Source organism: Purpureocillium lilacinum (assembly GCF_023168085.1).
Source record: "Purpureocillium lilacinum CBS 284.36 DNA, scaffold_2, whole genome shotgun sequence".
NCBI classification, from domain to species: Eukaryota; Fungi; Ascomycota; class Sordariomycetes; order Hypocreales; family Ophiocordycipitaceae; genus Purpureocillium; species Purpureocillium lilacinum.
Window position 1 is genome coordinate 5,459,209 of NW_027072112.1, and position 27,433 is coordinate 5,486,641.

General features: G+C 60.4%; 10 protein-coding genes across 10 annotated transcripts; 5 read left to right on the forward strand and 5 right to left on the reverse strand.

Annotated features, from left to right (window-relative positions):
- Positions 1–911: 911 nt before the first annotated feature.
- PLICBS_003415 (uncharacterized protein) lies at positions 912–2,537 on the forward strand (the record flags this gene model as incomplete). Its single annotated transcript, XM_018323160.2, has 1 exon — positions 912–2,537. One exon carries the CDS (start codon positions 912–914, stop codon positions 2,535–2,537), a length of 1,626 nt encoding a protein of 541 aa, XP_018178390.1.
- Positions 2,538–6,007: 3,470 nt separating this feature from the next.
- Positions 6,008–6,343, forward strand: PLICBS_003416 (uncharacterized protein; the record flags this gene model as incomplete). The annotated part of the gene is made up of 1 exon (XM_018323161.2): positions 6,008–6,343. The coding sequence occupies one exon, from the start codon at positions 6,008–6,010 to the stop codon at positions 6,341–6,343; it is 336 nt and encodes a 111-aa protein (XP_018178391.2).
- Positions 6,344–8,325: 1,982 nt separating this feature from the next.
- On the forward strand, positions 8,326–9,607 carry PLICBS_003417 (uncharacterized protein; the record flags this gene model as incomplete). The annotated part of the gene is made up of 2 exons (XM_018323162.2): positions 8,326–9,262; positions 9,312–9,607. The coding sequence occupies 2 exons, from the start codon at positions 8,326–8,328 to the stop codon at positions 9,605–9,607; spliced, it is 1,233 nt and encodes a 410-aa protein (XP_018178392.1).
- A 255-nt stretch (positions 9,608–9,862) lies between these two features.
- Positions 9,863–11,005, reverse strand: PLICBS_003418 (uncharacterized protein; the record flags this gene model as incomplete). The annotated part of the gene is made up of 3 exons (XM_018323163.2): positions 9,863–10,739; positions 10,796–10,926; positions 10,979–11,005. The coding sequence occupies 3 exons, from the start codon at positions 11,003–11,005 to the stop codon at positions 9,863–9,865; spliced, it is 1,035 nt and encodes a 344-aa protein (XP_018178393.2).
- Positions 11,006–11,301: 296 nt separating this feature from the next.
- PLICBS_003419 (37S ribosomal protein S22) lies at positions 11,302–11,872 on the forward strand (the record flags this gene model as incomplete). Its single annotated transcript, XM_018323164.2, has 2 exons — positions 11,302–11,380; positions 11,427–11,872. 2 exons carry the CDS (start codon positions 11,302–11,304, stop codon positions 11,870–11,872), a joined length of 525 nt encoding a protein of 174 aa, XP_018178394.2.
- A 1,293-nt stretch (positions 11,873–13,165) lies between these two features.
- PLICBS_003420 (uncharacterized protein) lies at positions 13,166–14,521 on the reverse strand (the record flags this gene model as incomplete). The annotated part of the gene is made up of 4 exons (XM_018323165.2): positions 13,166–13,511; positions 13,559–14,237; positions 14,286–14,421; positions 14,471–14,521. The coding sequence occupies 4 exons, from the start codon at positions 14,519–14,521 to the stop codon at positions 13,166–13,168; spliced, it is 1,212 nt and encodes a 403-aa protein (XP_018178395.1).
- Positions 14,522–16,283: 1,762 nt separating this feature from the next.
- Positions 16,284–17,226, forward strand: PLICBS_003421 (uncharacterized protein; the record flags this gene model as incomplete). The annotated part of the gene is made up of 2 exons (XM_018323167.2): positions 16,284–17,103; positions 17,150–17,226. The coding sequence occupies 2 exons, from the start codon at positions 16,284–16,286 to the stop codon at positions 17,224–17,226; spliced, it is 897 nt and encodes a 298-aa protein (XP_018178397.2).
- Positions 17,227–17,288: 62 nt separating this feature from the next.
- PLICBS_003422 (uncharacterized protein) lies at positions 17,289–19,672 on the reverse strand (the record flags this gene model as incomplete). The annotated part of the gene is made up of 3 exons (XM_065600218.1): positions 17,289–17,586; positions 17,648–19,273; positions 19,455–19,672. 3 exons carry the CDS (start codon positions 19,670–19,672, stop codon positions 17,289–17,291), a joined length of 2,142 nt encoding a protein of 713 aa, XP_065456290.1.
- An 840-nt stretch (positions 19,673–20,512) lies between these two features.
- PLICBS_003423 (uncharacterized protein) lies at positions 20,513–23,266 on the reverse strand (the record flags this gene model as incomplete). The annotated part of the gene is made up of 3 exons (XM_065600219.1): positions 20,513–22,177; positions 22,234–22,928; positions 22,984–23,266. 3 exons carry the CDS (start codon positions 23,264–23,266, stop codon positions 20,513–20,515), a joined length of 2,643 nt encoding a protein of 880 aa, XP_065456291.1.
- A 569-nt stretch (positions 23,267–23,835) lies between these two features.
- Positions 23,836–25,597, reverse strand: PLICBS_003424 (uncharacterized protein; the record flags this gene model as incomplete). Its single annotated transcript, XM_065600220.1, has 6 exons — positions 23,836–24,117; positions 24,171–24,506; positions 24,562–24,825; positions 25,056–25,137; positions 25,201–25,419; positions 25,482–25,597. 6 exons carry the CDS (start codon positions 25,595–25,597, stop codon positions 23,836–23,838), a joined length of 1,299 nt encoding a protein of 432 aa, XP_065456292.1.
- Positions 25,598–27,433: the final 1,836 nt, after the last annotated feature.

Here is a 27,433-nt window from a genome sequence, read left to right on the forward strand (position 1 = left end):
CAGCGAAGCACCAGCGTCAGTACCTAGGTATCACTGGCAGCCCAGAGCACACAGCGTAAGGTAGGTACGGCGGACCGCACTACGGCCGCTACCCACCGTGGATGCCACCTCTCACTGGTGGTGAGCGAGATAGGCTCGCGCGCCTCCCTCCACCCGACCGTCCATCCCCCCCGGGGGCGCGGGGCGGGCCCCCCGAACTGCCTGGCATCTGGCTGGTTTAGCATCCCATCCCCATCGCATCCTAGCGGCCTTCCAACCCTTCCATCTTCCATGGGCGGGCGCCCTTCTCCACACCTGGGGCCGCCCCAGGCTGAGAACGGCCTGGGCTTTGGCTTGCGCCTCCTGCGTTCGCACATCCGCCATCCATATGCATTCAGGTTCACAGACCGCGCATCCCCATCCCACTTTTCTTACTCCGATCCACGCCTCTTATCATGGCCGGCCCTTTCTTTTTATGTATTCCTCTGGCCCCCTCTTCTACCCTCGGAGCTGCGCATCGCCCGGCCTCACCCTCTCTCTCTCTCTCTTCTTCCCTCCCCTCTCTCGTACATCCATCCTCTCCCCCACTCTCTCTCGATCACGGTTCTCGAGACGGGCTTCATCACTGCCGTTGCCTCCAACGCTGTGAATTGCCAACCGTTGTTACTGTTGGTTTGAGACAGCCCTGCTGCTGCCGCCAACACCCACCCCCACAACTGCGACTCAACTGCCGGTCCGGCACCTGTTGCAGTTGGCACGCGACGCACGGGATAGACAGACAGACATAGACAGGCGTCTACGACACACACACGCAACTGGGTCGGTCGTCTGCGACAAGACCGTTTTTTTTTCCGCACGCGCGCATTCCCGCCCCTCTGGTTTTCTAGAACAGAGGCTTCACACAGGCGAGACACCACGCGCGCAGAGCAACCATGATGGAAAAGAAAGAAGAGTCGGGCTACGGCCTCAACGTCGAGGCCACCCGGCCCGGCGAGAGCAACGAGTATAACCTCGCCGAGCAGCACGACCAGCTGGCCCGCGGCCTCAAGTCGCGCCACATCCAGTTCCTCGCCCTCGGCGGCGCCATTGGCACGGGGCTGTTCGTCGGCTCCGGAGGCATCCTCGCCAGCACCGGCCCCGCGCCGCTCTTCATGGCCTACCTGAGCATGCTGATGATTGTCTGGAACGTCATGAACAACCTCGCCGAGATGGTCACCTACCTGCCCATGCGCGGCATCACCGTCCCCTACTTTGTCGGCCGCTTCGTCGACCCTAGCTTGGCGTTTGCCGCCGGCTGGAACTACTGGTACGCGTACGCCATGCTGGTCGGCGCCGAGGCCACGGCCGCGGGCATCGTCATCGACTACTGGGGCGCCAACGTCAACATCGCCGTGTGGATCACCATTGTGCTCGTCGTCATGCTGCTGCTCAACATCATCGCCGTCAGCTTCTTCGGCGAGGCCGAGTTCTGGTTCGCCAGCATCAAGCTCATCACCATCTGCGGCCTCATCATCCTCGGCGTCGTCATCTTCTTCGGCGGCGGCCCCAACCAGGACGGCATCCTCGGCTTCCACTACTGGAAGGACCCCGGCGCCTTCGTCCCCTACAAGGCCGACGGCGACGCGGGCCGCTTCCTCGGCTACTGGCACGCCTTTGTCACGGCGGGCTTCGCCTTCATCACCTCGCCCGAGCTCATCGCCATCGCCGCCGGCGAGACCGTCGCCCCGCGCCGCAACATCCCCAAGGCCGCCCGCCGCTTCGTCTGGCGCCTCGCCATCTTCTACGGCATCTCCTCCCTCATCATCGGCATCCTCGTGCCCTCGGACGACCCCCAGCTGCTCGGCGCCTCCAACGCCAGCGCCTCCCCCTTTGTCATTGGCATCCAGCGCGTCGGCATCCCCGTCCTCAACCACATCATCAACGCCGCCATCCTCACCTCCGCCTGGTCCGCCGGCAACTCCTTCCTCTACTCGGGCAGCCGTGTGCTGTACTCCATGTCCCTCACCGGCCAGGCCCCCAAGTTCTTCAGCCGCGTCAACCGCCGCGGCGTCCCGTGGGTCTCGGTCCTCTTCACCTGGGCGTTTGGCCTGCTCGCCTACCTCAACGTGTCCAACACGGGCGCCACCGTCTTCAACTGGTTCGTCAACATCTCGACCATTTCCGGCTTCGTCGCCTGGATCGTCGTCATGATCACGTACCTGCGCTTCCGCAAGGCCATGCAGTACCACAACATGCTGCACGTCCTGCCCTACAAGACGCCCCTGCAGCCCTACGCGACCTGGATCGTCCTCGTCGTCGTCTCGCTGCTCACCATCACCAACGGCTTCCAGACCTTTATCCCCTTCAAGGCCAAGGACTTTATCGCCGCGTACATCACGCTGCCCGTCTTCTTGATCCTCTATGTCGGCCACAAGATCTACTTCCGCACGCCCATGTGCATCCCCGTGGACCAGGTCGACACCATCACCGGCAAGAAGGAGATGGACGAGCTCGAGGCCATGGAGGAGGAGCGCGTGCCCAAGAACTGGCTGCAAAAGGCCTGGTACTGGCTCGCCTGAGCGGGCGGTGCAAGTGGAGGAGGGAGGATATGCGAGAATTCGAATTGTGCGCGTGTGCTGTATGGCCAACACATGGTTGATACCCAGGACATAATGAGCATGAATATAGCTATGCAGTCTTTTCTGTACCGTCAAGTGTCTTGTGAACATTGAGCAAGGACGTTGCCCGTCGCGTTACACGAATCTCGAGTGTAGTCGGATGCCATCTCTTGACTGCCATTGCCCAGCACTTGGCGTAAGCCATTGGGTTCGATGGCGCAAGCCCAGAACTTGGCGATGCGAGCCCGCGAATGCTACACTGCAGCTGCAGTAGCTCGCGGCTGGCCACACGGGAAGGCGGTCTGGGCAGATGCGATCGGGTGCTGACGCCACACATCTGCCACCACTCCAGCTCACTCGCCACGGCCGGTGCGACGATGCTGTGCGACGCCGGAGTCCGTGACAGCGCCTTGCATTGGCTGGAGCGTCACGATACTACTGCGCCACTGAGTATTATGTACGTAGTACTCCGTATACATACTGTAATGCTGCACAGCACTATATCGCGCCTCTCCATTCGCATTTCCTACGGAGCACCTACGGAGCAATCGCACACGTGGTGCGCGAGATGCAGGGCCACGTCGTTTGGACGACGGCGGTGTGACGCCCAACCCGGCCAGCGACACTTACAACCCGACCGACGTTTGGAGTCGGCCGCACGAACCCGTCTGAGCCACAGAATGGCCCGGGCCAATGGTTCCCGCCCGTTTCACGTCCCCTGAAACGCAGACGTGGACAGTGCACAAACAAGCTGGTTGATGAGAAGAGGTCCTGGCCCGCCAAGCTCGACGAAAAGGACGACCAACACTCAGATCACGTGATCCAAACCATCCACGCCTGGCCGCTCGCGTGAGTGCCTCCCCCGGAGCAGCCCGAGCAGGGGCTGGCGATGTTGGCGCGATTAAACCTGGGGAGGCCCGGGCTCTGCAGCGAAGCGAGATTGCACGCTCGCGCGCCAGGGCCGCCCGCTGGACTGGACGTGACCACCTCACGCTGGGGTGCTGTTTCAACAGGGCATCTCGGGCCACTCGTGCGGCGGCCCGGGGGGTCTTGTTGCTTCAGGAATAGCAGCGCCAGCGATTCGCAGGAGGCGCGTGCTGGCTCGTGCGCGTGCGCCGGCTGCTCTGCTGTGGTTTTGCGCGACGGGGCTCCCTGCGAAGGGGGTGATTGGCAATTAATTGATGCGACGAGGGAGAAAGATGATGGCCTTTGTTTCTGGAGGCGCGCTCACCGAGGGAGGCGGCAAAGCCGGGTTTTGCTGAATGAGACGCAATATGAACGAGTCTAACGAGTCAATGCGTGTCTCGCGAGGCTTGCTTCTGCGCCAGGGGGTCGCTTGGCCCGTTGCGTCGGTCGCCATGCAGCCTAGCACGCACTGGTCCAAGCCGCGGCAGTTGCGCCTGCATGTCCTGTCCTGTCTGTGTGTGTGCCCAACGAAGCCGACGAGGACGACGCCGGACGCGGACAAGCCTGGCGGGTTGGGTGGGCCGCTCTGCTTCGCTTGCTTTGGCTTTGTTGTCTTTGCTTGGGCCCATGGGTGGGTGGATGAATGGCTGGATGGATGGGTGCAGACGCAAAGGCAAACAAACTCGAAGACGACGAGCGGCCGCCCATCCCCCTCCTCCCACAAGTCACACTGCCCCAAAGCGGAAAAGCGTCAGGCACGCGCGGCAGCCATTGGCCCGGGCAGTGGCACAGCGGGGCCACTCGACTGCCAGGGCTGCTGCCAACGCAGGAACGGGCGAAAGTGGAGCCCCGTGCGCTCAGCCGTACGCCCAATCAGCGGGCCGGGGGAGATTGCACAAATTTTAAAGCACTCATCTGCTGTGCTCCAAGGCTCCGTAGTGGCCACACGGCCGCTGCTGGTCTCTGCCCGCTCTTTTCACCACCACAGAGGTTCCCAGGCCATGTTCGGTTGGCAGGGCAGAGCGGGAAGGTCAGAGGCGGATGAGGAGGAGGAGGCGCCGACCTATGGGTGTGGCGCCGGCCACGATGAGGGCCCATGTGGCCACCCAGGTACCGGTACTTTGGCGGCGTCCGCGCCTGTGGCAAACTGCGGCTGGCCAGCGCATGAGGTGCTGCATGAGGCCATTGCGCCAACAGGCTGGAGAATTGGCAAAAGATTTTTCTCTTTGTGTCCTTTTAAATGGCTCGCAGGCGGGTTTGCCGGGTCGCGCCGGGAGAAGAAGAGGGACCTCGAAGCGGGCATGGAATCCCACTCGCTTGCAGCCCCCCCAAGGCTGACAGAGAGAGAGCCAAGAGATGCGTGCTGCCTTGGCTGACCGTTCCACTCCCGTCCGCGTCGGCACGGCGTCCCGCTCTGGTGCGTGTAAGTCGGCGCAAAGCGTGCCGCCGACTGAAACAGGCAGACAATGGGCTTGACACAGCGCAATATTACCCGCGCAGGGCTGTCCCGTCTGGAGGGAGGGGGAGATGGTGCCGCCGCCAGACAATGAAGGCCAGCGGACGCGCTATTGACATTGTGTCTGTTGTGCTGTACGTGTGCGTGTACGGGATCGCAGTCGTAGGCTGGTCACCTGTGCTGGCAACACAAAGATGATCACGTCCTTTGTTACCGAGCTGGGTGAAGGGCTTGCTCGGGTCGCCCCAGGTCAGCGCGGCGATCCGGCTCCCGCATCGACAGAGGGAAAAGATCAACGCCGCCCAGTGCAGAAGCTGCTAAATCGAGCGACGACGACTCGTGCGCATCCCAGGCCCGCGGGCAGACTCGGCCGGCCAAGGGCCCGGCTCAGGTACAGGTACAAGGGCGCGCGCGTTGGTGGTGGTGGTGTGGTGTGGTGTCCAATGTCCTGGTGTGGTGCCCGCCAGCCAGACAGCCCCAGCCCAGCCCAGCCCAGCGGGCGGCGGGCACCCTCATCTCACTCGACGCTCCGACTGTCTTGCAGCCGCCGCCCTCGTCGTCGACCGGGCTCGCAGGTCGTCCGTCACGCCGCCGCCGCCCACCCCGAGCGGCGACGGTGGCGGCATGATCGTTAGTTATTAGCCCGTCCCATCCCAAAGATTGCCTCCTCTCCTTCTCTTCTTGCCCCCCTTCCTCTGGTCTAGTCACGATACGCGCACGTTTCGCTTCATCCCTGGTTCCCGCACCAAGAAGGACTTCGTTGGCAAAGTCCGTCCCGCCTCGTACATTCCACGTTTCACATACGACTCCCGTCGCCCTCTTTAACTGGCCCTCGACCGCCTCGCCGCCGCGCCAAAACATACCTCGAGCCCAGCCAACCCAAGACTCGCAGCTGCGAACACTGGCGGAGGATTCCTCGGCGACCACCCACTTGTACTGCACATACGCGCCCGCGCTCGCTTATACGCCTGCAACGCTCCCGCTGAGCGGCCCTCTTTGACTTATACACGCCCTCACCGCGTCGCCGCGACCGTCACTTCTCCGTCACGACACGCCGCCCGTCGACAAGATGCAGCTGTCGGGCCTCATCCTCGCCGTCCTCCCGGCCGTCGCCTTTGCGCAGACCGCCACCACCGCGGAACTCTCGACGACGACCATCACCTCCACCGCCAAGGTCACCAAGACGCTCACTCTCTCCCGCGTCCACGTCGTCACCGCCGCCTCCAACTCCACCACCTCGTCCACCGTGGGCACCACCTCTTACTTTACCTCCCCGACGCTGGCGCCCACCACCACCGGCGCCCCCAAGCCGTCCGTCAAGCCCGACAACGCCGCTGGCGCGCTCGATGCGACCCGCGTTGCTCTGGCCGGTGTCGCCGGCATGCTGGCCGTTGCCATGATGTAAACCCGACAGCCTCGGCGGCTGCAAGGGGCGTGGAGGGAGGACGTTGAGTTCATCACAGGGCTCGACAGACCTCATCATGAGGCGACCACCATGGACATCAACCCACGACTACTTTCCTTTGTCATCTTCCTTTTAAGCCTATGGCGTTTTCGAATACCCTTCTGGCATGACATCTACGATCATGACGACCTTTTGCGCACTGGACAGAGCGTATCCCGCCTCGTCCGCGAACCTGAGCCTGCCCCCTCGCCTCACATCGCCAACCATGAAGCGTGTTGGGCCTTGGCCGAGGAGGAACGCTCTTCTAGATGTCGCATCTCGATCGCGGCGCAGTTCACATTGCGCGAACTGCGCCGCATACCCTTTCGGACATCCAATTCTTTCAACCAGCGGGTGCGGCAACCATTTGCGCGCGCGTCGACTGCGCTGCGCTTAGGACAAGCTCCTACCTTCTTGCACATCCTTTTGCCCACGGGCCGCTCTCAGGGTAGACGCCAGTTTACTCTCCAGATCGAAGCGTACCTTTTGGTTCTCTTTTACATACCTTACCCCGATGCCCCTTTATCACGCCTGCGCTAGCACGCGTGACTTTCTACAACGCTTCGATCCGGAGACGGCTGTCGTCTTTGAGGTCTATGACATTGGATCCCCTGTCGGCATCATTTGGGCCTCGAGCAACGTGCGTGCTCGCTGGCTGGGAAAGGTTGGCGATTTGACTCTTTACATTGCATGAGAACGGGCCCCTCGCCTCGGCGCTGCGTTCTGCGGCCCAGGACCAGAGGGCCGGGGAGAGCGCGTCACGGGGCGCCTCTCACCTGGTGTTGGTTTCGCCTACAGTGGGGGACTGGACTCTTTGCTTTTATTCGATTCTGACGGTGATACCCTTTTAGAACGGGGACGGGAGGTCCTCGGGCTGCGGCCGCACGATGTGGCACGCTCGCGCCCGGCTCCCCCGCGGGACTTGGACCGGAACCCGGCGTGCCCTGAACAGAGTTTGGTGAATTTCGACGGAGATGAGGGGTTAGGTGAGGAATGGGCGTGGAAGCGGTGGAAGACTTGAAATTTAGAAGTCGATTTGATCAAGTGAGGATCTGACGTGCAGTACCGTGCCGCAGCCGAGACAAATAACCAATCTTGACGGATCGCAACTATGAGTGCAAATACTATACTGCTGTGCCACATGTGCCTCATGAGCGGCGGAAGGTGCGCAAACTTGTTTATGCAAGGGTGCACGATGCGTCGCGAGTGACTTATTGAGGCCTGCTGCGATACATACATTGGGGCCCGACTACACGACAGATCTGGGAGCAGGAGTCGCAGGACATGAGCCAGGCAAACGGGCTACCAAGTCACCGACCTGGCTGTTCAGTGTTCACCTTGTCGCGAGCTGAAAAGTCCTATTCCTTGCCAGGTGAACCGTTCTTCAAATGCAATGCTTCTCGGCATCTTGATATGCCGACGGGAACAAACGACACGTCGTTTCGTCACGCAATCGTGACTGCTCCGTCGTCGGCTTTGTCACGGCCGACGGCCCAGCCGAACTTTAGGCGACTTCGATGAATCACCGGAGCTCATCGTGGCAAGCCGCCGTCTTCCGCTCCGGTGCGCGGCAGGGCACCGCGCCTTAGTAATGGCTACAGCGCCCATTGGGCCGCCGCCGGCGCTCGCCCCAGGCGCGCTCCCCAACCGTGGCACCACACCTCAGCAGCGCCGACCTGGAGCCACTGCGCGCAGGACCCCTCGTTTTGCCGCCTGAGGGCGGGTCTCATCGGCTTGCTCCCCGTGCGCTGCCGCCGCAATAGGCCCTGCGGGTGGATCTGCCGTTAGCTCACCTGGTGAGAAAGTGTCGGATCCAGACGGCGAGGTTGTCGTTTTCACCTCATCCCTCATCCGAAGCACCACACTTCGCCCATCAACACCGTCGAAGGGCGCACTTCTTCCATCGACAGCCGGTCCGCCGAGCATCACATCGCCCGCCCCGAATGGCGTCTCTCCAGCGCGCCCGGGCGCCCGTCCGGAGGGCCCTGAGCGCCGCGCCCGCCGCCGCCCGCGCCTTTGCCACCGTCCCCAACCCCGGCGACGACGCCGCCGCGAAGCCCAAGCGAAAGTCGTATTTCAAAGACACGACGGTGGCCCCGTTTGCCGACTTCGTGGGCACGTCGTCGGCCGCGCAGCCGCTGTCGCCCACGGAGGCGTACACGCTGCGCACCGCCGAGGTCGGCCCCGCGGGCAAGAAGCGCACCATCACGCGGCTGCCCGAGTGGCTCAAGACGCCCATCCCCGCGGGCAACGACAACTACAAGAAGATCAAGTCGGACCTGCGCGGGCTCGGCCTGCACACGGTGTGCGAGGAGGCGCGCTGCCCCAACATCTCGGAGTGCTGGGGCGGCTCCGACAAGAGCGCCGCCACGGCCACCATCATGCTCATGGGCGATACGTGCACCCGCGGCTGCCGCTTCTGCAGCGTCAAGACGAGCCGCGCGCCCCCGCCCCTCGACCCCCACGAGCCCGAGCACACGGCTGAGGCCCTCGCCCGCTGGGGCCTGGGCTACGTCGTCCTCACCAGCGTCGACCGCGACGACCTCGTCGACGGCGGCGCGAGGCATTTCGCCGAGACGATCCGCAAGATTAAGCACAAGAAGCCCTCGCTGCTGGTCGAGGCCCTGACGGGCGACTTCAGAGGCGACCTCGACATGGTCAAGATTGTCGCCGAGAGCGGTCTTGATGTCTACGCACACAACGTCGAGACCGTCGAGGGCCTGACGCCGTATGTCCGCGACCGGAGGGCCACCTTCCGGCAGAGTCTCAAGGTGCTGAAGCACGTCAAGGACGTGAGGGGCAAGGAGGGCATCATCACCAAGACGAGCATCATGCTCGGCCTGGGCGAGCAGGAGCACGAAGTCATGGACGCCTTGAGGGGTATGCACCATCGTCAAAGCTTCGTGAACCCACAGCTAACAAGGACCAGAGCTGCGCAAGGCCGACGTCGACGTCGTCACATTTGGCCAGTACATGCGGCCGACGAAGCGCCACCTCAAGGTGGAAAAGTACGTCACACCCGACGAGTTCGAGATGTGGCGCCAGCGGGCCCTCGACATGGGCTTCCTCTACTGCGCCAGCGGCCCCCTCGTCCGCTCCTCGTACAAGGCCGGCGAGGCTTTCATCGAGAACGTGCTGCGCAAGCGGGCAGGCGAAAAGGCCATGGCTGGCACGGAGAGCCTCGGCAAGGCTGTGGCAATGGACGCCGACACGCGGTCAATTTAATACACGTATAGCGTTACTTTTACGTTTGTGGCCCATTCATCTGGTGGCACCTATGGAACGGCGTTGGGGATCGATTTAGAGGTGGTGCCTTCAACGGCTCTGCTGTGTATTAACCGTGCACAATGTGCACATGCTGTGTCTTGGACACAGAGCTTCGTCGACACTAGGTCTCGTGCATATAGACAGGTCATACGGGACGCGCGTCTTATATACGCACCCCTCGAAGCAGGGTATCTTGAAAAACCAAACCATACCTCAACTAGTCTCCCAAAGCGACCTCAGAGCTGTCAGGCCGATGAACAGCGCCTCCTCGGTCTTGATGGTTCTGCTGCCCTGGTTCGGCAGCACGTCGATCCAGTGGTCGAAGAGCTCTCTCGTCTTGGGACCCTGGATGCCGATGCCGTTGAGCTGCTCGTCGTTCATTGCGGCAAACTCCAGACCCCTGGGCCCGCCAAAGGCAATGAGCATGTGGTTGAAGTTGATGGGGCGCGGAGTAGACGACGGAAACGCCCGGGATATCGGCGTGCCCCGTTCGGACGTGCCGATGCTGATGTCGTAACCCTCTTCGTACGGCGACTCGGTGAAGACGTTGGACAGCGAGGACGCCCTTCGGACGGTATAGCCCCAGTAGTAGCCGCCCTCTTCGCGGGGTGCCGCCGGGTGGACGACAGTGGGGGGCTTGGACTCGTCCTCGGGGAAGAGGAGCGTGAGGCGTGTCTTGGGCGGGATAGTCTCCTCGACCTCGATGGGCTCCTCCAGGCCGATCTCGACGAGGGTGCCCGCGCCGGAGCTCGTCTTGCCCGGGAGGGTGACTCCCTCGCGGTAGGGGATCCATTCCCTGGGGTTGGGGTGGTGCGGCATGTCAAGGGTGGGCAGCAGCGCCGTCTGGCGTAGATTGGGGTGCAGCGGAAAGAGGGCCTTGCGCATGAATGGCGGCGCCTCGAGGAAGCTGATGACATGGGCGAGAAAATGGCACGGGTCGGTGTCGCCCGTGTACGCGGCCGGGTCTGTGTGTCGCGGGCGCTGCGTGAGGGGCGTGTCGTCAAAGATGACGACCTCGTCGACGGAGAAGATGGCGAGGGCACGTGCGATGCGGCCGGGGACGGCCAGGCGCTGGTCTGCGGTCGCGAGGCTATAAAATGGTTACGGGCTGCTCTGGAGGAAAGTCGGGGCAAAGCTGTTATGTACCTGGTTATGACGCTGGCGGGGATGGCCACGGACACGGTCCAGTGGCGCCCGCCGTAGATGGGCGAGGACAGGGCCGATGGGTTGACCGAGGTTCGCTCCTGGCGGCCGCCATTGTCCGTCGTCTTGCGCTTCTGATACCACAATTAGCCACACCGAAGCTACAGCAACTCAAAACTCACGCACCTTGCTTTGCTGCTCGTGGAATGACATGTTGCCGACCGTTGTGCGGGCGCCTGGGAAGTTGGGGTCCAGGTCCAGGTCCAGGTCGGTGACAGGCCTTCGAAAAGTCGACGATCTGGTATATGTCCGGCAGAACGATGGTCCACTTCGGCCACCGCCTGCCCTTCGCGGTTGTCCGCCCTCCCGCCCCGCCGTGGTTGGCCAGCGCTGTGCCGCCGCGCCGCCTCCGCGCCTCCAGCTGTCCACTTCCAACCTCGGCGCATCATTGCCTCGAGTCCCCGACTCTGACAACACTTCCATCGATAGCTGCGCACGCATCGCCAACCATGAGCGGCCCCATCAGCATCGGCTCCGTCGCCGAGTGGCAGTCTCTGCTCTCCGGCACCAACGTCGTCGTCGCCGACTGTACGTCCGCGGCCTCCTGCTGTTGGTGCGCACGCTGACCAGACAGTCTACGCCGACTGGTGCGGCCCCTGCAAGATGATCGCGCCGCACTTTGAGCGCCTCGCCAAGGAGCACTCGCGCCCCAAGAAGGTGGCCTTTGCCAAGGTCAACGTCGACACGCAGTCCGCCATCGCCCGCACCAACGGCGTCTCCGCCATGCCCACATTCAAGGTCTTCCACGGCGGCAACTGCATCGACACGATCAAGGGCGCGAACCCCTCCGCCCTCAGCGAAGCCATATTCAAGGCGGTCAAGCTCGCCGACACGGCCGGCGCGGGCAAGTCTGGCGACGCCTTCAAGACGCCGGGGCGGACGCTCGGCGGCGACGCGCCGGCGGCCCGGGGCGCGGGTGGACCCTCCTTCAACTTTACAGGCCTCCTGAACATGCTGGTCGTCTTTGTCGGACTGTACCTGGTGTCTCTGTTTTCGGCACGTAACCAGAAGGAGGAGTGATGGCCCCAGTCAGGACAGAAGTGCTGACAGTTGTGCCGCCGCAGTTTGACGCGCGCAAGGCGGCCGAGTCGTCGTGGTTCAACGTCCACAAGCCTGCGGCGGACGGACGGAAGCCGGCGCCGGGACAGGCCGGCGGTCAAGGGGGAGCGGCGAGGGCGCCGGCGCAGAAGCCTGCGTTTAGGACGCTGGCCGACCTGGGGTCGGACTGAGCGTGATATTGACATGCATGGCGTTGGGGATTGCGATGTTTAATGCAAGCTTATTAACCATGCGAGCTGGCAGTGCTGCGGCCTGTTCTATTGATGTACTTGCGGCTAAGCATACGGATACGGTGAGATGCTTTCAGCCGCAACGATCGAGCGTTATTCCATGCGAGTCTAGAGAGCCTCGCCCCGACGTATTGCCAATGGCTTCCCGGCGCCAGTGCGTTCCAGCTGAGGTATGGCAGCGGCCAGGCATCCTGAGAATTGTGGACGTGTGCGACTGTCGCTGCCTAGGCGAAAACATACCCGCACGCAGCCTTTGTTGCCCCTTTGAGCCAACCGCACGGATTGCGTTCTCTCTGACACTAGAGCCAAAACCGTCAGCGTCTGCCTTACAGTTCTTGTCTCGTGAAGCCTTTTGGAAGAAGACGTACTATAAACTCCTCATGGCAAGGAATGCGCAGAGTCTCCACCTCCAGCCAGGGGTAGTGACTGCGGTGAATGACGCAGTGGCCGAGGGTGCCCCTTTGCGTGGTGCAATTCTGTCGGACACGCCGTGTTTGTCAGCCTCGTGTCCTATCTATCGCTTCCGAACGGTGTTCACCTACACCAATGGCATCGTATTTAGGATCTGCCGCTACCCTTGCCGCCGCTGCCGAGGTGGCAACGGAGAGGGAGTAAGCCAGGATATGCTGGAGTCTCATGGTGAAGCGGTCTGGGTCGAGAGGATTGAGTAGTGCGCGATGGCAGGAGTGAGGTCGGAGCTGGGACGTGGGTGCAATATATACCCATAAGGACGTTGAGTAAAGAAGCCCCTGCTGTAAAAAACCGATGGGCGAGGACCCGACACCACGCGGGTGTAGCAGGGCCGTGTAATCGACGGCGCGTCTGTGCTTCATATCTACAGCCGCTGAAACGTCTTTCTGCGCAAGGATGCACTGTTGAGCCCTAAAAGGCCGAGTTGGATTTTATTAGACAACGAGATTTACATTACGTCGTGATGTGTCCATATCTTTCGTGAACCGCTGCCGCCGCCCGTCGTGTACGTCTTACCCCTGACATTGCGTGATGTATAGGTTGTGCGAATGTATTACACCTGGGAAGCTTTGGATGCAGGCTCGCTGATGGGCACCAACTGAACCTCGTCCTGCTCGCCCCGTTTGTCGTTTGCTCTACCTTCACGCCTCTCCTTGTCGCCTTTGGACATGTCGCTGTGGCGCGTCTGCCGCGAGTTGGCCCCGTAGATGGTGTTGAACACGCGTGGGAACGTGCGGATAACCATCAGGCGCAACGAGGGAAGGCAGACGCATATGATGCCGATGTTCATCTCGACGGTCGACCAGCATGTTATCTGAAAGTTGTCCCACGTCGGGTTGATGGAGTCGGAGCCAAAGTCGACGAGCAGCTTGAGCCGCAGGATGCTGACGATGGTGACGCTGTACGGTCAGCACGGGTCACGGCCTGGTCAGGGTACGCTACTCACAAGGCGCCGGTGCAAAACATGATGCTGGCGCCGGCCTTTTTGCGCCAGCTCAGTCGCAGCTGCTTGAGCTGCGAGATGGGAATGGCCAGCATCCAGACGTCGAGCGCGATGCTGATGGCGGCGTTGGACCACGCAATGGCGTTGATGCTCATGCAACGGCCCTGATGCTCGCCGTCCCACTTGGTCCAGAAGAAGCTAATGGGATCGCACTGAAACACTGCCGCCACGATGAACGCAATGCCAAAGCCCGCGGTGAAGACGGTCGTGGCCCAGAGCAGCGCGCGCACCGACTCGGCCGTGCTGGAGAAGATGCGGATGTAAAAGAAGAGCAGCGCGAGCTTCAGCAGCCCAACCTGCGTAAAGTAGATTACCTCCATGACGTAGAAGAAGCGGCCAAAGTTGGTGATTTGCTGGTCCGTCAGCGTCCAGACGTCGCGACCGATGCCGTTGGGCGGCAGGCCGTAGCGGTTGATGACGGTGGCGGGCACGCCGACGAGCGTGGTGAGCAGCGTGAACCAGTCGTCGAGGTGGATGTCGAGCCGCGAGAAGATCTTGAAGGCGAAGCGCTGCAAGACGAAGAGGCCGGTGATGATGCCGAGCGTGTTGGACAGGGTGATGAGGGTGCCGGACTTGTCGCGGATGGGGCGGTCGCAGGCCGATTCTGTGAGGTTTTTGGTGACTGCTGTTGTTAGCCGAGTCTGAGTGTTCTTCAATGAGCCCGACGTACAGAGGGCCTCCTTGATGGAGCAGCCTGCGAGGACGCATTCTGTTATGTTTTGTTGAAGCGGGTCGTTGTTGCAGAGGCAGACTTGGTCGGTCAACGAGCACGTCGAGGTCGAGACGGCACTCGCGACGCATGTGAGCTGACAGGTTAGCAGACGTTCACCCAAGGGTCAAGTTGAGGACACGAACAGCGCAAGAGGGGAGCTTCGCGACGGCATCGGTGAGCGACACGTTTGCCATTGCCGATGGCACCACGGCCAGAGCCGCTATGAGCCACCACTTCGCCATGCCAGATAGCGAAGCATTGGAGATGCAAATTCGACAGCAACGCAGAGGACGTCCGTCAAGGAGGCCTGGATCTTATCACCAGGGGGGTCAATACTTGGAAGCATCGGGGAACGCCAAGGGCCGAGCGAGAGCCCAGGCGCCTTTTACATGGTGTCCAGACGGCGTGGCAACGCTGCGGCAGATCACCCAGGCGCAATCAATCATGGATGCGAGACACGACGCACCCCAGTTTCACATTCAACGGCGGACAGTTCCTGTCGTCGGCACTTCACTTGGCAGCGCCCAAATATTGCCCGCCCAGTCTGTGCGCTGCATGGCTAGACGGGCTCCGACGGTCGGCACCTGGCCAATGGACCCTCGCACGACGCCACGCCTTGACTCGGCACCCATGTGCGGGACGGTGAGGTGGGTATGGGACATTGGGGCCTTCGTCTTGTCTTTGTCTTGTCTCTCAAGTAGCACGACAGACACGCTGGGGGGGGGGGAGATGCGGGACGGGCGAAAAGGGCCGAGCCTGTGCAGGCTGGTGATGGCACGGGGCATGACTCGCCGCCATGTGCGGCCGACGTAGTTGTTCCCAAAGGGGGTTGACAGCTTCGCATGGTGCCGGGATGGGCAGCCTGCCAGCGACTCCTGTGGCGGCGGATCTGCAACGGCCGTGGTTCCCAGTCCCCCCCCGCTCGGCGTTGACGGCTGCAGCGCCAACCGGGGCCTGTCGAAGAGCCTTGTGCTTCAGCCACCTTGTCGAGAGATGAAAGTGTAGCAAGATGGCGGGCCAAGGGCGAAAAGGGGTTCGTTGCCGCCTGATGCGGTTTTTTCCCCTGGGCAGATTTGGTTTGACATGGCGTCGGTGTTGCGCTCGTTGTTCAGTTTTATAGCTTAGCGCGGCGCCACGGCCATGGCATTGGCAACGGAGAGTTGGCATGGAGGCTCGTTGCGAATTAATTCGCACCGACGTTTGTATGCTTGGGCGTGTTCCTGGGCGCGCACAACGTTGCTCCCACAGAAATACCTAGCAATAGCAGTATCAATTGGCGCTTCGAGTTGTTGGTATAGGACAAACCATGTCCGTCTTCGTTCACCTTCACTGCGTCTTCCGGCACTTCGACTCCGCCTCTGATGCAGTCACGGCAAGCCTATCTGCAGCCATGTCAGTGAAGCAACGGCACAATTGGGTATTGGCGACCAACTTGCGCTGCTGGCGCCGAGTTTTTGCAAGACTGGCCGGTAAATGGTGATCGATTTGACCAAGGGCCTCTACGATTTCGAGGGGACGGCCATGTGCGCACTGGGTGAGCCCTGAGGCTGCAGTAGCTCCCAGAAGCCCCGGAGCCTCAATTCGCTTGCCGTACGTCCCGTTGGTACTGGTGCTCGTATGCCTCTCCGCCACAGCGAGCAAGTCCAGGTTTTCGGATTGCAGCCCGCCCAAGTCTGACTCTACCACTCCAGAGTACAGGCTCCAGACTCCGGCTGGTGCTTCCGTCGGACCCGCTATAACTTCCGAAGTCCAGCGATCCGTCAGCTCGGCAAGACCCGCCGCGCTGCCCCGCCCCCGCCGTCCAAAGCCCAAAGTCGAACTCCCAAGCCGAAACACCTCCGAGGTGACATTGCACGCCCTTCGTGAACCGGTCACCTACTCCAGCCCGCCTCCCTCCCGCCCTCGTCGCGACATTGAACCGCACCGACCGATAGAAGCGCACACTTTCGAATCGCCATGCCCTCCGCCGACCCCTCCGCCGCCGCGCTCGCGCACCTCCTCCCCCCCAGCTGGAAGACGCAGGTCACGGCCTGGCTCGCCGAGGACACGCCCTCGTTCGACTACGCCGGCTACGTCGTCGGCGAGGCGCCCCGGACCGCCACCCTCTGGGCCAAGTCCGCCGGCGTCGTCGCCGGCCGGCCCTTCTTCGACGAGGTCTTTGCGCAGTGCGGCTGCGCCGTCGAGTGGCACCTCGACGAGGGCGCCGACGTCGACCCCGGCGCCGCCGGCAAGGTCAAGGCCGCCACCGTCACGGGCCCCGCGCGCGGCATCCTCCTCGGCGAGCGCGTCGCCCTGAATACTATCGCCCGCTGCTCCGGCGTCGCGGCTCGCTCGCGCGCCCTCCTGACCCGCATGCGCGCCGCGGGCTACACCGGCATCCTCGCCGGCACGCGCAAGACCACGCCCGGGTTCCGCCTCGTCGAAAAGTATGGCATGCTGGTCGCCGGGGTGGACGGGCACCGCACGGACCTCAGCTCCTGCGTCATGCTCAAGGATAACCACGTCTGGAGCAGGGGTTCGATCACGGACGCCGTGCGCGCCGCCAAGCGTGTGGCCGGCTTCAGCTTGAAGATTGAGGTCGAGGTGCAGTCCGAGCAGGAGGCCGACGAGGCCATTGAGGCGGGCGCCGACATTGTCATGCTCGACAACTTTACCGGCGACGGCGTCAAGGTCGCCGCGCGCAGCCTCAAGGAGCGGTGGCAGGGCAAGCGCCATTTCTTGATTGAGGTGTCTGGCGGCCTGAGGGAAGACAACGTAGAGCCCTACATCTGCAACGGTACGTTACCCCCGACTGGAGGAGGAGCGAGCGCTAATCCATGCAGATGTGGACATTGTGTCAACGAGCTCGATACACCAAGGCGTCACGCATCTCGACTATTCGCTCAAGATCGAGCATTAGGTACTCGCATGAACGTGTTCATACTGTACTATAGCGCTGCGTTGATCTAGACCATCTCGACCCTATTTGCCTGCCTCGGAATCCTTGGCTTTGGATTTGAATAGCCCCGTTAGCGCCTTGCTGAGCCTTCGTTCCACCTTGTCCATAGACGACGCCTCACCGTGGCTTGGCACCTCGCCACCTGTGCTTGGCTTTTGAGAATCGCTCAGGATATCCCGAACCGGCTTGCCTGCTTCGTCGCCGCTGCCACAGCACTGTACCAATACGCTCGACTGGTTGCGGGTAGACGGCACATCCAGGGCGGGATTGCTTGTGAAGAAATCAGCTGGACGCAGGTGGATCTGATAAGCCTCGACGGGCCTGAGCATGTCGTTAGCCTGTGCACCTCGAAGAAAGGATAATGGAGCCTCAGGCCACTTACATGACAGGCCAGTCCTCGACTCTTGGGTTGTGGGTGAACCCATACACCGGCCATAGCACTGGGCCGCTCTTCTTGCCCAATGCCGGGTCCTGGGGGCCTCCGTTGGCATCGCCATTACTCGGACTTCCATCGTCAGTAAACCAGTCTCCGCGCGCAAGCATGTCCCCGACACCGCCCTTCTCGCGACGGCTCTGGTTCGTAAACTCTCCCGCAGCCCACAGCTCCCCGTCTCGGTAGCCCGTCACCCACATGTTATGCCTGGCGAAAGGGGCTCGTTTGGCCAAGATGCTGTCCTCGTCGGCCATCATCATCTGCGTCGCCGGCGCCAGCAGCTTGTACCCGACGTTCTTCCCAGAAACCTCATTCTGCTTGTGCGGATTCTCGAGCCTGAACACCCGGTTGACCCTGGGTTCGGCGTCGATCCACTTCGGCGCCGCTACAGTCGACCTGCGGACCTCGTACAGGTTTCCAAAGGGATTCGTCTTTGCGTCAATCTTGGCGCCGTGGCTCTCCTCCACGACGACCTGCGTGTCGCCATCCCTGTACGAGTCGATGGCCGGGTCGATGCGCGCGGCAAAGATGTGCTGGTGGTTCTGCGCGAGCACGCCCGGCGACACGACGTTGCCGTAGTTGCTCTGCTTTCCCTCGTCAATGGCGACCACGCTGACGATGCCCGTCGCCCTGGTCTCGAGGGTGATGCCGCCCGCGAGGTCGAGCTTGAACGCAAAGACGTATTCGTAGTTGGCGAGCGTCGCGATGAATTGCACCACGAGCTCCCGGGAGCGCGTCACCACGGCGCGCCCGGTTCGGAAGTTTGTGTGCTTGAACAGGATGCCGTTGTCCTGCTCGTGCAGGCAAATGACGGACTTGGCCTCCGTGGGCGACCCGTCGGGGGATGCAATGTAGCTGCTCTGGTAGTGGATCGCGCCCAGGCAGTCGCAGCCCAGTTCGAGGACGTTGGCCGCCCGCCCACATCCACCGTCTCCAAAGTCAAAGGCTTGTTTGCGATGGAATGGGGGCCGCGGATCACCGTACGGTACCGTGAGCTCGCTGTAGCTGAGCCTGTACATCACCGGGCGATTCAAGTAGCAAACATCGTGCAGCACGGCACCCTCACGAGGTGTAAAGCCGAGCCGGAACCGCCAGTTCTGCCACTCGACGAGACCGTCCGACTGCACAGTGAATGAAGCCCCCTCTGGCTGTACGACGTTCAAAGGTTTGAGGTCCGATCGCAGTGGTCGATCCAGGAGCTCCGGGACGTACTCGGCCGAGCGAATGTTTCTGAATAGCTTCTTGGGCGCGTCGCCGCGTGGTGCGGGCTCGATGCCGTCCCCGGCGCCGCCCGTAGCGAGCCGGTCAACTCGGATGACCTTGAGCGTGACCCAGTCTATGATTGGAATGATGGGGATCGGGAATCCGTAGTGGTTCGTATCGTCATTCTTCTTGGATGCGTCCTTGGCAAAGACGAGGCCCTGCATGTAGCGCGGCTCGCCGGCACCGTCCGCGCCGCCGCACGGCCACGGGTCGACGGTTATTACGAAGCCCTCGGGGAGGGAGAACTCTGTCATGGCCTCCTTGAACAAGTCTGAGTTGAGGATGATGTCCTCGCACTTGGCGAACTCGGCCCTGCAGTCATTGTTAGTTAACGCACGCGGAGTGAGCGCGGGGGACATGCAAGGTGAAGTATGGGTAGGCCTCATCGATCGTATACTCGCTGGACATAATCTCCCCTGTGCCCAGGTGAACGACGCTCCGTACATTCTGGTGCTTATCTGGCTTCACAATGTCATAGTCGACGAACGCACACCTCGGCGGCCGCTCCGTCGCATCGGTGAGGGTGCCCGCGTGCTCAATCTCAAGGAAAGGAACCAAATCTTCCTTCCTGGGCTCCTGCAGGTAGATGGATCGGAAGAAGAGCGACTCGCTCGCGTCATGGGACTTGACGATAACTTCGCGCGCCTTGCTGAACTCCTCCTTGGAGAGCTGCGCCAGCGGGTGCGGCGGGGGAGACGGGACGGAGCCCATGTTATGTCGTTGGGCTCGTTATGAGACTGAGCAGTGCTAGGTCAAAGAAAATGTTGGGAGTTCATTCATGGATTAGGGTCGGGATCAACTACCGGTGCAGTCTATTTGTTGTTGCTGGCAAGTTGCGTGCGAGCGCTCGGGTCACACGTAAGACGATGTCAGATGTCCATCACACTTGCCCAAGACTCGGTATCAATCGTGCCCCTCATTCGCGACGACAGGATCGGAGGGCGCGCGCGGGCCCCCGCAGTTGCATTGGGAAGCTGCCGAGACGCCAGCGCTGCGCAAAAGCAATGGTTTTGGGCACTGCGTTTGGAGCTGCCGCGCCCCCAGGCCACAGCCGACGGCCGAGCAGCGCGAATGCTTATCCATTCGCATAGACCTTGTGATTGCTTGTATCTTGCGGCATCTTTGGCATTATGAGCAATTGACCGTCGTTCATCGCAGGACTGAAGCCCCCCTTCGGCATTTGCCTTCCTTAGACGGCTGATGCGGGGCCGCGTGGTGGGCCCAAATGCCGTGGTGGTCTCCCGGTCGGCCGCGGAGACCGAGGCCCTCTTCGGGGCTGGGGCGGAGACCCTGGACCGGTCCGGCAGTGGAGGCCAAAGCAAGTCGTCACTCCATCGCACGTGAGATTAGAAGCTGGGACATTCAATGGGCACAGGCAACACAATGACCCTGACACTCAGGGTTCACATGAGAACTATGAGAGAGGCGATGGACACGACAGCCATGAAAGGTATGGCGGCCTGGGAGATGCAAGGGGAAGGACAGATATACGTAGCAAGAACGAGAGGAACGAGAGGAACGAGCCGCAATAGAATAGTGCGCGGCAATGTATTACTCAATATCCAGCCCAGAATGCCCTTCAGGTTGCGGCCTACCAACCCCCACCGTCACCACTCTACCCGCTTTGTACAAGGCTTTATAAACATTGTGAAGCATGCCTGCCTTCATCCAATGCTTCTTGCCGTCCTCGCCAACTACCGAAAACGTGTAGTGGTCTTCCTTCTTGGCCCTCTTCCCAAGTGTCTTGGCCCTGGTTGTGCCTGTTCCATCCACTGGACCTGCGACGTTGATGTCGCCAAACACGACAAGTCCGCACCGATGACGGCTGAGCATGACATTCAAGCGCTGCTGGTTCGTCGTGAAGCCGGGGCCGCTTGTTTTTGACGTTCCCATGACGAGAAAGACGATGTCACCCTGGCGACCTGGCTCAAACATGGACGCTGGCGGCATGTCGGCAAGACTGGCGTATTCGGGCGACGCCCGATGGCGAGAAACGAGCCCGACATTAGCCAAACTCGTCGACATGATGATGATCTGGCGAGGATCGACGGCCTGGCAGCTGACGAAATCGCGGGCCAAATCGAGCGCAATCTTGACTTGGTCAAGGCTCTCATAGGTCTGCCTGTTGCAAAATGACCCCTTGCAGTGGACAAAAACAGGCTGCAATGACCCATCTGGAGCGGGCGATATGTCCGGGAATCTGCCTTTGAGAAAAGCCTCCAGGTCTCTGCCGATTTTGTGATGCGGCAGGCCAATGTCGCTCCGAGGGCCATAGACAAGAGGTATCTCGTTGTAAACCTCACTATGACAGAGGTCGAACAACCCTTCAGCCATTCGCAGCTGTGTTCGCAGTCGGTAAATGGGCCAGCCAGTGGCCTTGAAGAACATAAACGGTAACACGTTGCCGTTGGGACCAGGGCATAGAGGATGATCGCCAACACGCTGCGTGTCATTTCCGAAAATGTTGGGAATGTCCTCGAAATCTGCGGAGGGCTGATACTCATCGCCAGCGAGAAGGCACGGCAAACCCTTGGTCCAGATCGTCGACAGGTCTTTGACGCTGGACGCTTCGTCAACGGCAACGCCTGTAGACCGCTTTTTCCACTCGGCAATGTTGTGCAGCAAAGACATGGCGGGAGTGGCGCAGACGACATCGGCGGAACGAAGAACGGACTGCATGGCCGACACAATTCTGTCGTCGGGAACCATTTCACCTTCGCAATATTGAGCCCAGTCCATAAACCCAGTCGCCATGTCTCGAATTCTCCAAAGGCCCGGATTGCTGTGCGTGCTGTCGTAGAACCAGCCAAGGGCATCGGGCATGGCACCAACGTCGAACCGCTCAGTTGCCTTTGAGCGCAAGGCGACGAGGACCCAAAACGCCAAGGACAGGTGCAGGTTTGAGTCGGACGAGACAGCGTAATCGGTGGTTTTCACGGCACCGTCTATGTCTTGGGGGTGCTGCAACAAGTGCTTGAAGGCAAAAAGCTCGTCCGAAATCGCATGAGGACGGACGATGAGCGGCTTCCGAACCTGGTTTCCAACTGGACGGCTTGCACTACATCGGGCCGCAACAGCACTGGCGATTTGTTGGAGTCGGGCTGCAAACTTGTCCACAGCAGTCTGTGTAGGTGCGCTGCAGTAGATCCGTCCGAGGCTATAAACCATTGCTATCGTGCCAATGGCGAGGGTTGTGGTTTTGCCAAAGCCGGGACCCTAAAGAAAGTCAGCATGTCAAGACTCAAAGCCAACGTGGACACGGCTGTACTTACACCTGTTATGACGCCGAAACCTAGCGGCCGGCCGGAGAGGTACTTGCGATATCTGGCTCGATCTTCAGGGAGCACGTCTTCCATGAGCGCATCAACAAGGTCTTCCGGTATGCCAAGGAGGTTGATGACGGGGAGACACGCGTGACTGAGGCGAGGCGTGGAGTTGTCGGTTGCCTGTTCCTTTGTCGCCAGGTCGTTCTCGCAGAGGGACCTGTGGAAGCCCACACCACGAAGCAAGTCATCATGAAAAGCCATGTCCACATTTCCGTGCAAACTGTGATCCGACTTGTCCAAGTCCATGCCCTGTCCAGGCGCGTTTTTCGATGGCGAGGGCAGCCTGGTATAGTCGACATGTCTCTTGGCAACATCGACGGACAGCGCCACGGCGATTCGAAATGTCCTCTGCTCAAGGACATCCAACAGCGACAGGCCTTCTACCATTGGTATGTTCTCGTTAAGCCATTCGCCACAAGGATAATATTGGTTCGCAAATGGGACTCCATAGCCCTCTATCGTGATTTTGGCGTCACTATGCAAGCGTAGCTCCAGAATTGTGAGGTCTTTGAATGCCGTGGACATGCGAGAAACTAAATCTGCGCTGGCGGACGTAGCAACACAATCGAACTTGTCGCGAGGGAATTTGACCCGGACGCGGTGAGTCGTAGCTGGCTTTACCGTATATGGCCCGGACATCACTGTGATACGATTAGCCATCAAAATATACAACGCCTTGAATGCACCGAAACCTACCATGATGTATCATGCCAAAGCCATTGTCCTCGTTTAACGGGCCGATGGGGAAATGCAGTTCCAGACCAATCCACGGGTCCTGCCCTGGAGGACAGGTCGAGACGAGGGCGATGTGTATTATGCCGTCAAACTTGACGCCGCCACCGAAAACAGCATTTCCAAGCAAAAGGGCGCAAGGACGGAGTAGTGTCTTGGATTTGGTCTCTTGAGGCGTCGCATCGGCAACAGGGGCTGCCTGCTCTTGGCCTTCGGCCGGGGAGACGTTGGACGTGGGCGAAGTCATGATGGACAAACGTTTGCTGAGCGTCGTGAAGTATCGAAACGACAAAACCGACTCGAAAGTCTACTCAAAGAGTCTCCAGTACCCGTGCAAGCACGAAGCAAAGGGCCAGCGTCCTAGGACGACTAGCGTGAGACTCTCAGAGTATTCCTCCGAGAAAGTAGTGCCGTCAGGCTCGTCCACTCCGCGAAAACGCAGAGAACAAGATGAAGACGAAAATGTCTTCGAAAACGCGGCGGGGAAGATACGCAAACGCAAGAGACAAAGATCGCCGGCGGGCGACTCGGAAACGGTGGGCGTGTGGGAGGGGAAAAAGGGCGGAGGGTCGAGGCATCTGTGGGCGAATTTTATCAGTGGGCGGCCAGCTGTGCGCAGCTGTCTGGTGGTCCGTGCGTCGCAACCAGCAAACGCCCCAGGCATGTCAACCTCAGGCAGCACTATTCCTCGAGGGCGCACAGCAATAGGTAGACTTGACTCGAGAATCGTAGCTTCGTTTTATTTCAACTGAAAAGCCTTGCTAGAGAGAGCCTGGAGCACCCGCGGCCATCTTCCGTTGCCGTCACCTCACCAGCTTAATAAACGTACCGGAACTGGGGAATCTCCTTGTCCGTCTTGTCCATGAGGTTGGCCATGAGCCCTGCGTCAACAGTTTCGGCTTCTGCATCTCCTCCGATGCTGAGTGTGTCACGTCGACGGTTCTCCCGTGCCAGGTATACCCGCAAGAGAACGCACGAGATCAAGCCCACGCCGAAACAGACAATCATCGCCATGAAGCCCGATGTGTACTTGGGAGCCTCTCGTGCAAAGAAGAGTTGGGGTCCAATAATGTTGCCCGCGCAATATACCACGAAAGACTGATGTATTTGTCAGCAAAGACTGCCATTGCGAGTGTTGCTAGCACACTTACGGTGGCATTGACAGTCATCTTCTTGGTGAAGCCACCAAAGTTACCGGATGCCAACGACATGACCAGAGGGAAGTTGGCACTGAATGCCAATATAAGGCAATATCCTCCATATCTACTCCACTTCTGCTCCGGTGGTAGCTGTCGCACCATGCAGGAGCCTACAATGGCCAATGCAAAGTTGAACATCATGAAGTATGTCCGCGTGTTGCGGAAGTATGTGCTGCCACCCGTGGCTAGCAGAACGAGAATAAGTTGCGAGAGATAGCTAGCACTCGTCAATAAAAGCGTCGGCAGTGTGTCGAACCCGAGACCCTCTTCGATGACGATAGATCCGAACTAGGTCATCATCAGTCAGCCGATATCTTCAGCCAGAGTCTGAAAGGAATCCTACGGAATGAATGCCTCCGTTTGGTATATTTCCGCAAGTCTGGATCAACACAATGAACCAGGTTTTGGGGTCGAGTAAAGCCTCGCGGCATTGGTGCCACTTGAAGTGGTTGTTCTTGATTCCGGTCTGGTTTTCCGTCACTCTCGCCACCGCCTTGGCGCGGTCCTCCTCGCTCAGGAAATAAGCCGTCATGGGCACGTCAGGTAGCAGGAAGAAGACACCGACCGACCAGGCGACGGTCGCTCCACCGAAGATGAGGAAAACGGCCTGCTCGTCTCTTGAGCACTATGTTCCACGCGCTTCTTGCTGGCAGGGAGACATACCTTCCAAGTGGCAATACTTTGCACATGACCAATCCCATAAGCAGTCAGTCCTCCAACGACCCCTGCAGTAGTGTTGCCTAAGAACCATGCCGCGTGCCGGAGTGGTTGCTCGGAGCGCTTGTACCACATGGCCACGATGACGGTCAACCCGGGGGCGATGGGCGACTCGCATACCCCCAACAGGAAGCGCACCGCGAGCAGACCGGCGGCATTCGAAGTAGCGGCCGTTAGCATGAGCATGGCGCCCCAGAAGACTCTTCGCGACTGCGTCAGCTTGTAGTCCCTTCATGTTGGCAGAAGAGGTGATGGGCTTGCTCACACCGCAACGGCAATCGTCTTGCCCACCTTCCAGCGCACCATGATCATACCAGCCGGATAAGACGCAATCAAGTACCCAAAATAGTAGATGCTCGACGCCCAGGAGAAATCTTGGCCGGATAGTCGCAAGTCCTCCCGGAGACCCATGATGGCCGTGAAGCCAAGGGCGGACTTGTCCAGAAATTGGAACATGTATGAGAACGCCATGACGGGCAGCAAGCTATGACAGCGACGCAATTAGCCTCCGTTCCCACCTGAACCTCTGAGGGCCTCGGTACTTACCACATGTCAATCTTCCGCAACAACCTCTTATCCTCCTCTGGGGTCAGCTGCTCCGCCGAGACGGTTCCCGCCGCGACAATCTCCTCATCCTTGGTGTATTCCTTCTTTTCAGCCATGGCAGTGTATGGCTCGTGTGCGTGATCGCGAGGAAAGAAAATCTGCGGACGGAGCCGGCTGTGGTGTTACATGTGGCCGGGGCGGCGATACAGGTGGTTATGTACGGGGCCCGACTGACACATCTCGCGCCACCCTGCGTTATTGGTCTCACAAAAGATCGGCCGGGCGAGGAGCCAGTATCGTCGATATGACGCGCAGCCAATCCATTGATAGCACACCTCTATCGACTCGTAGGCAGGGATGTCGCGTGGTCGGGGTCCCGGCGTCACTACGTACACCAGCGCGATGTCCTGATGCGTACGCGATACACGCTGTGCCGGAAACAACAGCCGGGCAGTTAGCGGACGCCACGTCGACGCCGGCGGCGGCCAAGCCGGCGGAGAGGACACCGCGAGGGGTCATGAACCACCATTGATGTACAAGACGATGGCAATCACTTATCAAAAGCGGCACGGCGGGGCCGCTCGAGTGCTATCGCGGTAAGACAGAAGCGCGGCGCGCCATCTCCGCTCAGTTGTCCGCGCGCGAATGGGAGACTGGCAAGATATCACGGGAAAGCTGATCCCCGCCCAGGCCCGCTTCCCCAGACTATCTGCCGATCCCACGGTGCCAAGCGCCAGGACCTGGGATATTAAACGACACACACTCCTGATCTGCCTCTCCAATTTTGATCACGACAACAAGCCAGCAAGGCAAAGCCTCGGGTACAGTCATCAATGGTTCATGGATGCAGGTTGGATTCGTGCCCGGTCACTGGGGACATTGCTACCGGCTACCGCAGCTTCCAATGCATGCTCCATGGTTACATGTACACGGTTGTACCTGACGGCGTGGGGGTCTCGTGCGGGGTTGGTTTGCCCAGTAGCGGTGCCGCTTTTCAAGAGGGAGAAGAGCCCATCCCGATGCTCATCCCTCGGCCAATTCACCGAGTAGTGTGCCACGCTTGGTTCGTCGAGCGACTGTGGCCGCTTGTCTTGGTTGTTGACTTGTTGGTGACAGCGGCCCCCCCGCAACCACGGAGACTCTGCAGCCCGTCTGTGACAAACTGCCCCGCCTTGATTAGTTCGCCGAGCGGCTCAAAGAAAAGAGTGCTTACGCCAGGGGTTGCCCCGACTCAACTGATAGTGCCCGCTTCCTGTCTCTTCCCGTCCTGTGTTGCCGGAACTAACGAGGATCTAACTTAGCCTTCAGCCTCCACCCAGCTGCAGCCTGACACTGCTGCGCAGCGAACGCGTCGGCGGAGCTCGCTTACCCTCCGGTGCGTGTGTCGTGCATGGGGGAAGAGGCTTCGTGCATCTGGACCGCTGGGCGGCCCAACATGCAACTCGTCGAGTTCCAGGGCAGCGGCGATGTTGAGACCAAGGAGTCAGCCGCGGTCCGACGGGGCTGATGGACTGCGTGCCTTTGGATCCTTCGTTCGCCACAGCAGATTCTCTGACATGGTATTTCACAGCAGACGCCTGAAGCGCGTGATGCGGATTCGCCAAACCTGGCCGTGGTTCGCATTGGAGCACATGTGCAGCGTGGAGGACAGCTCCTTCGGCTTTCCGACGGCACACATCGTACCTTCCCAATGTGGCAGTCATGAATCGGCATTGCCCCGCGACGGGGCCGCAGTTGGCCGGCTTCATCCACTTTCCGCACTCTCCATAGACTTGCTGGTCCGTTGGTTGCCCCTTGAAGTGTCGAAGATCCCCTCACGAGACGCGACAGTGTTGGTCTGGGATTGGTAGGCTCTTGCCAATGGGTTGGTGCGGGGCGCGTCAAGATGTGCCGTCCTCGGATAAAAGGAAAGGATAGGAGCGTAGTTGAGAGACAGGCTTTACAATGCCAGT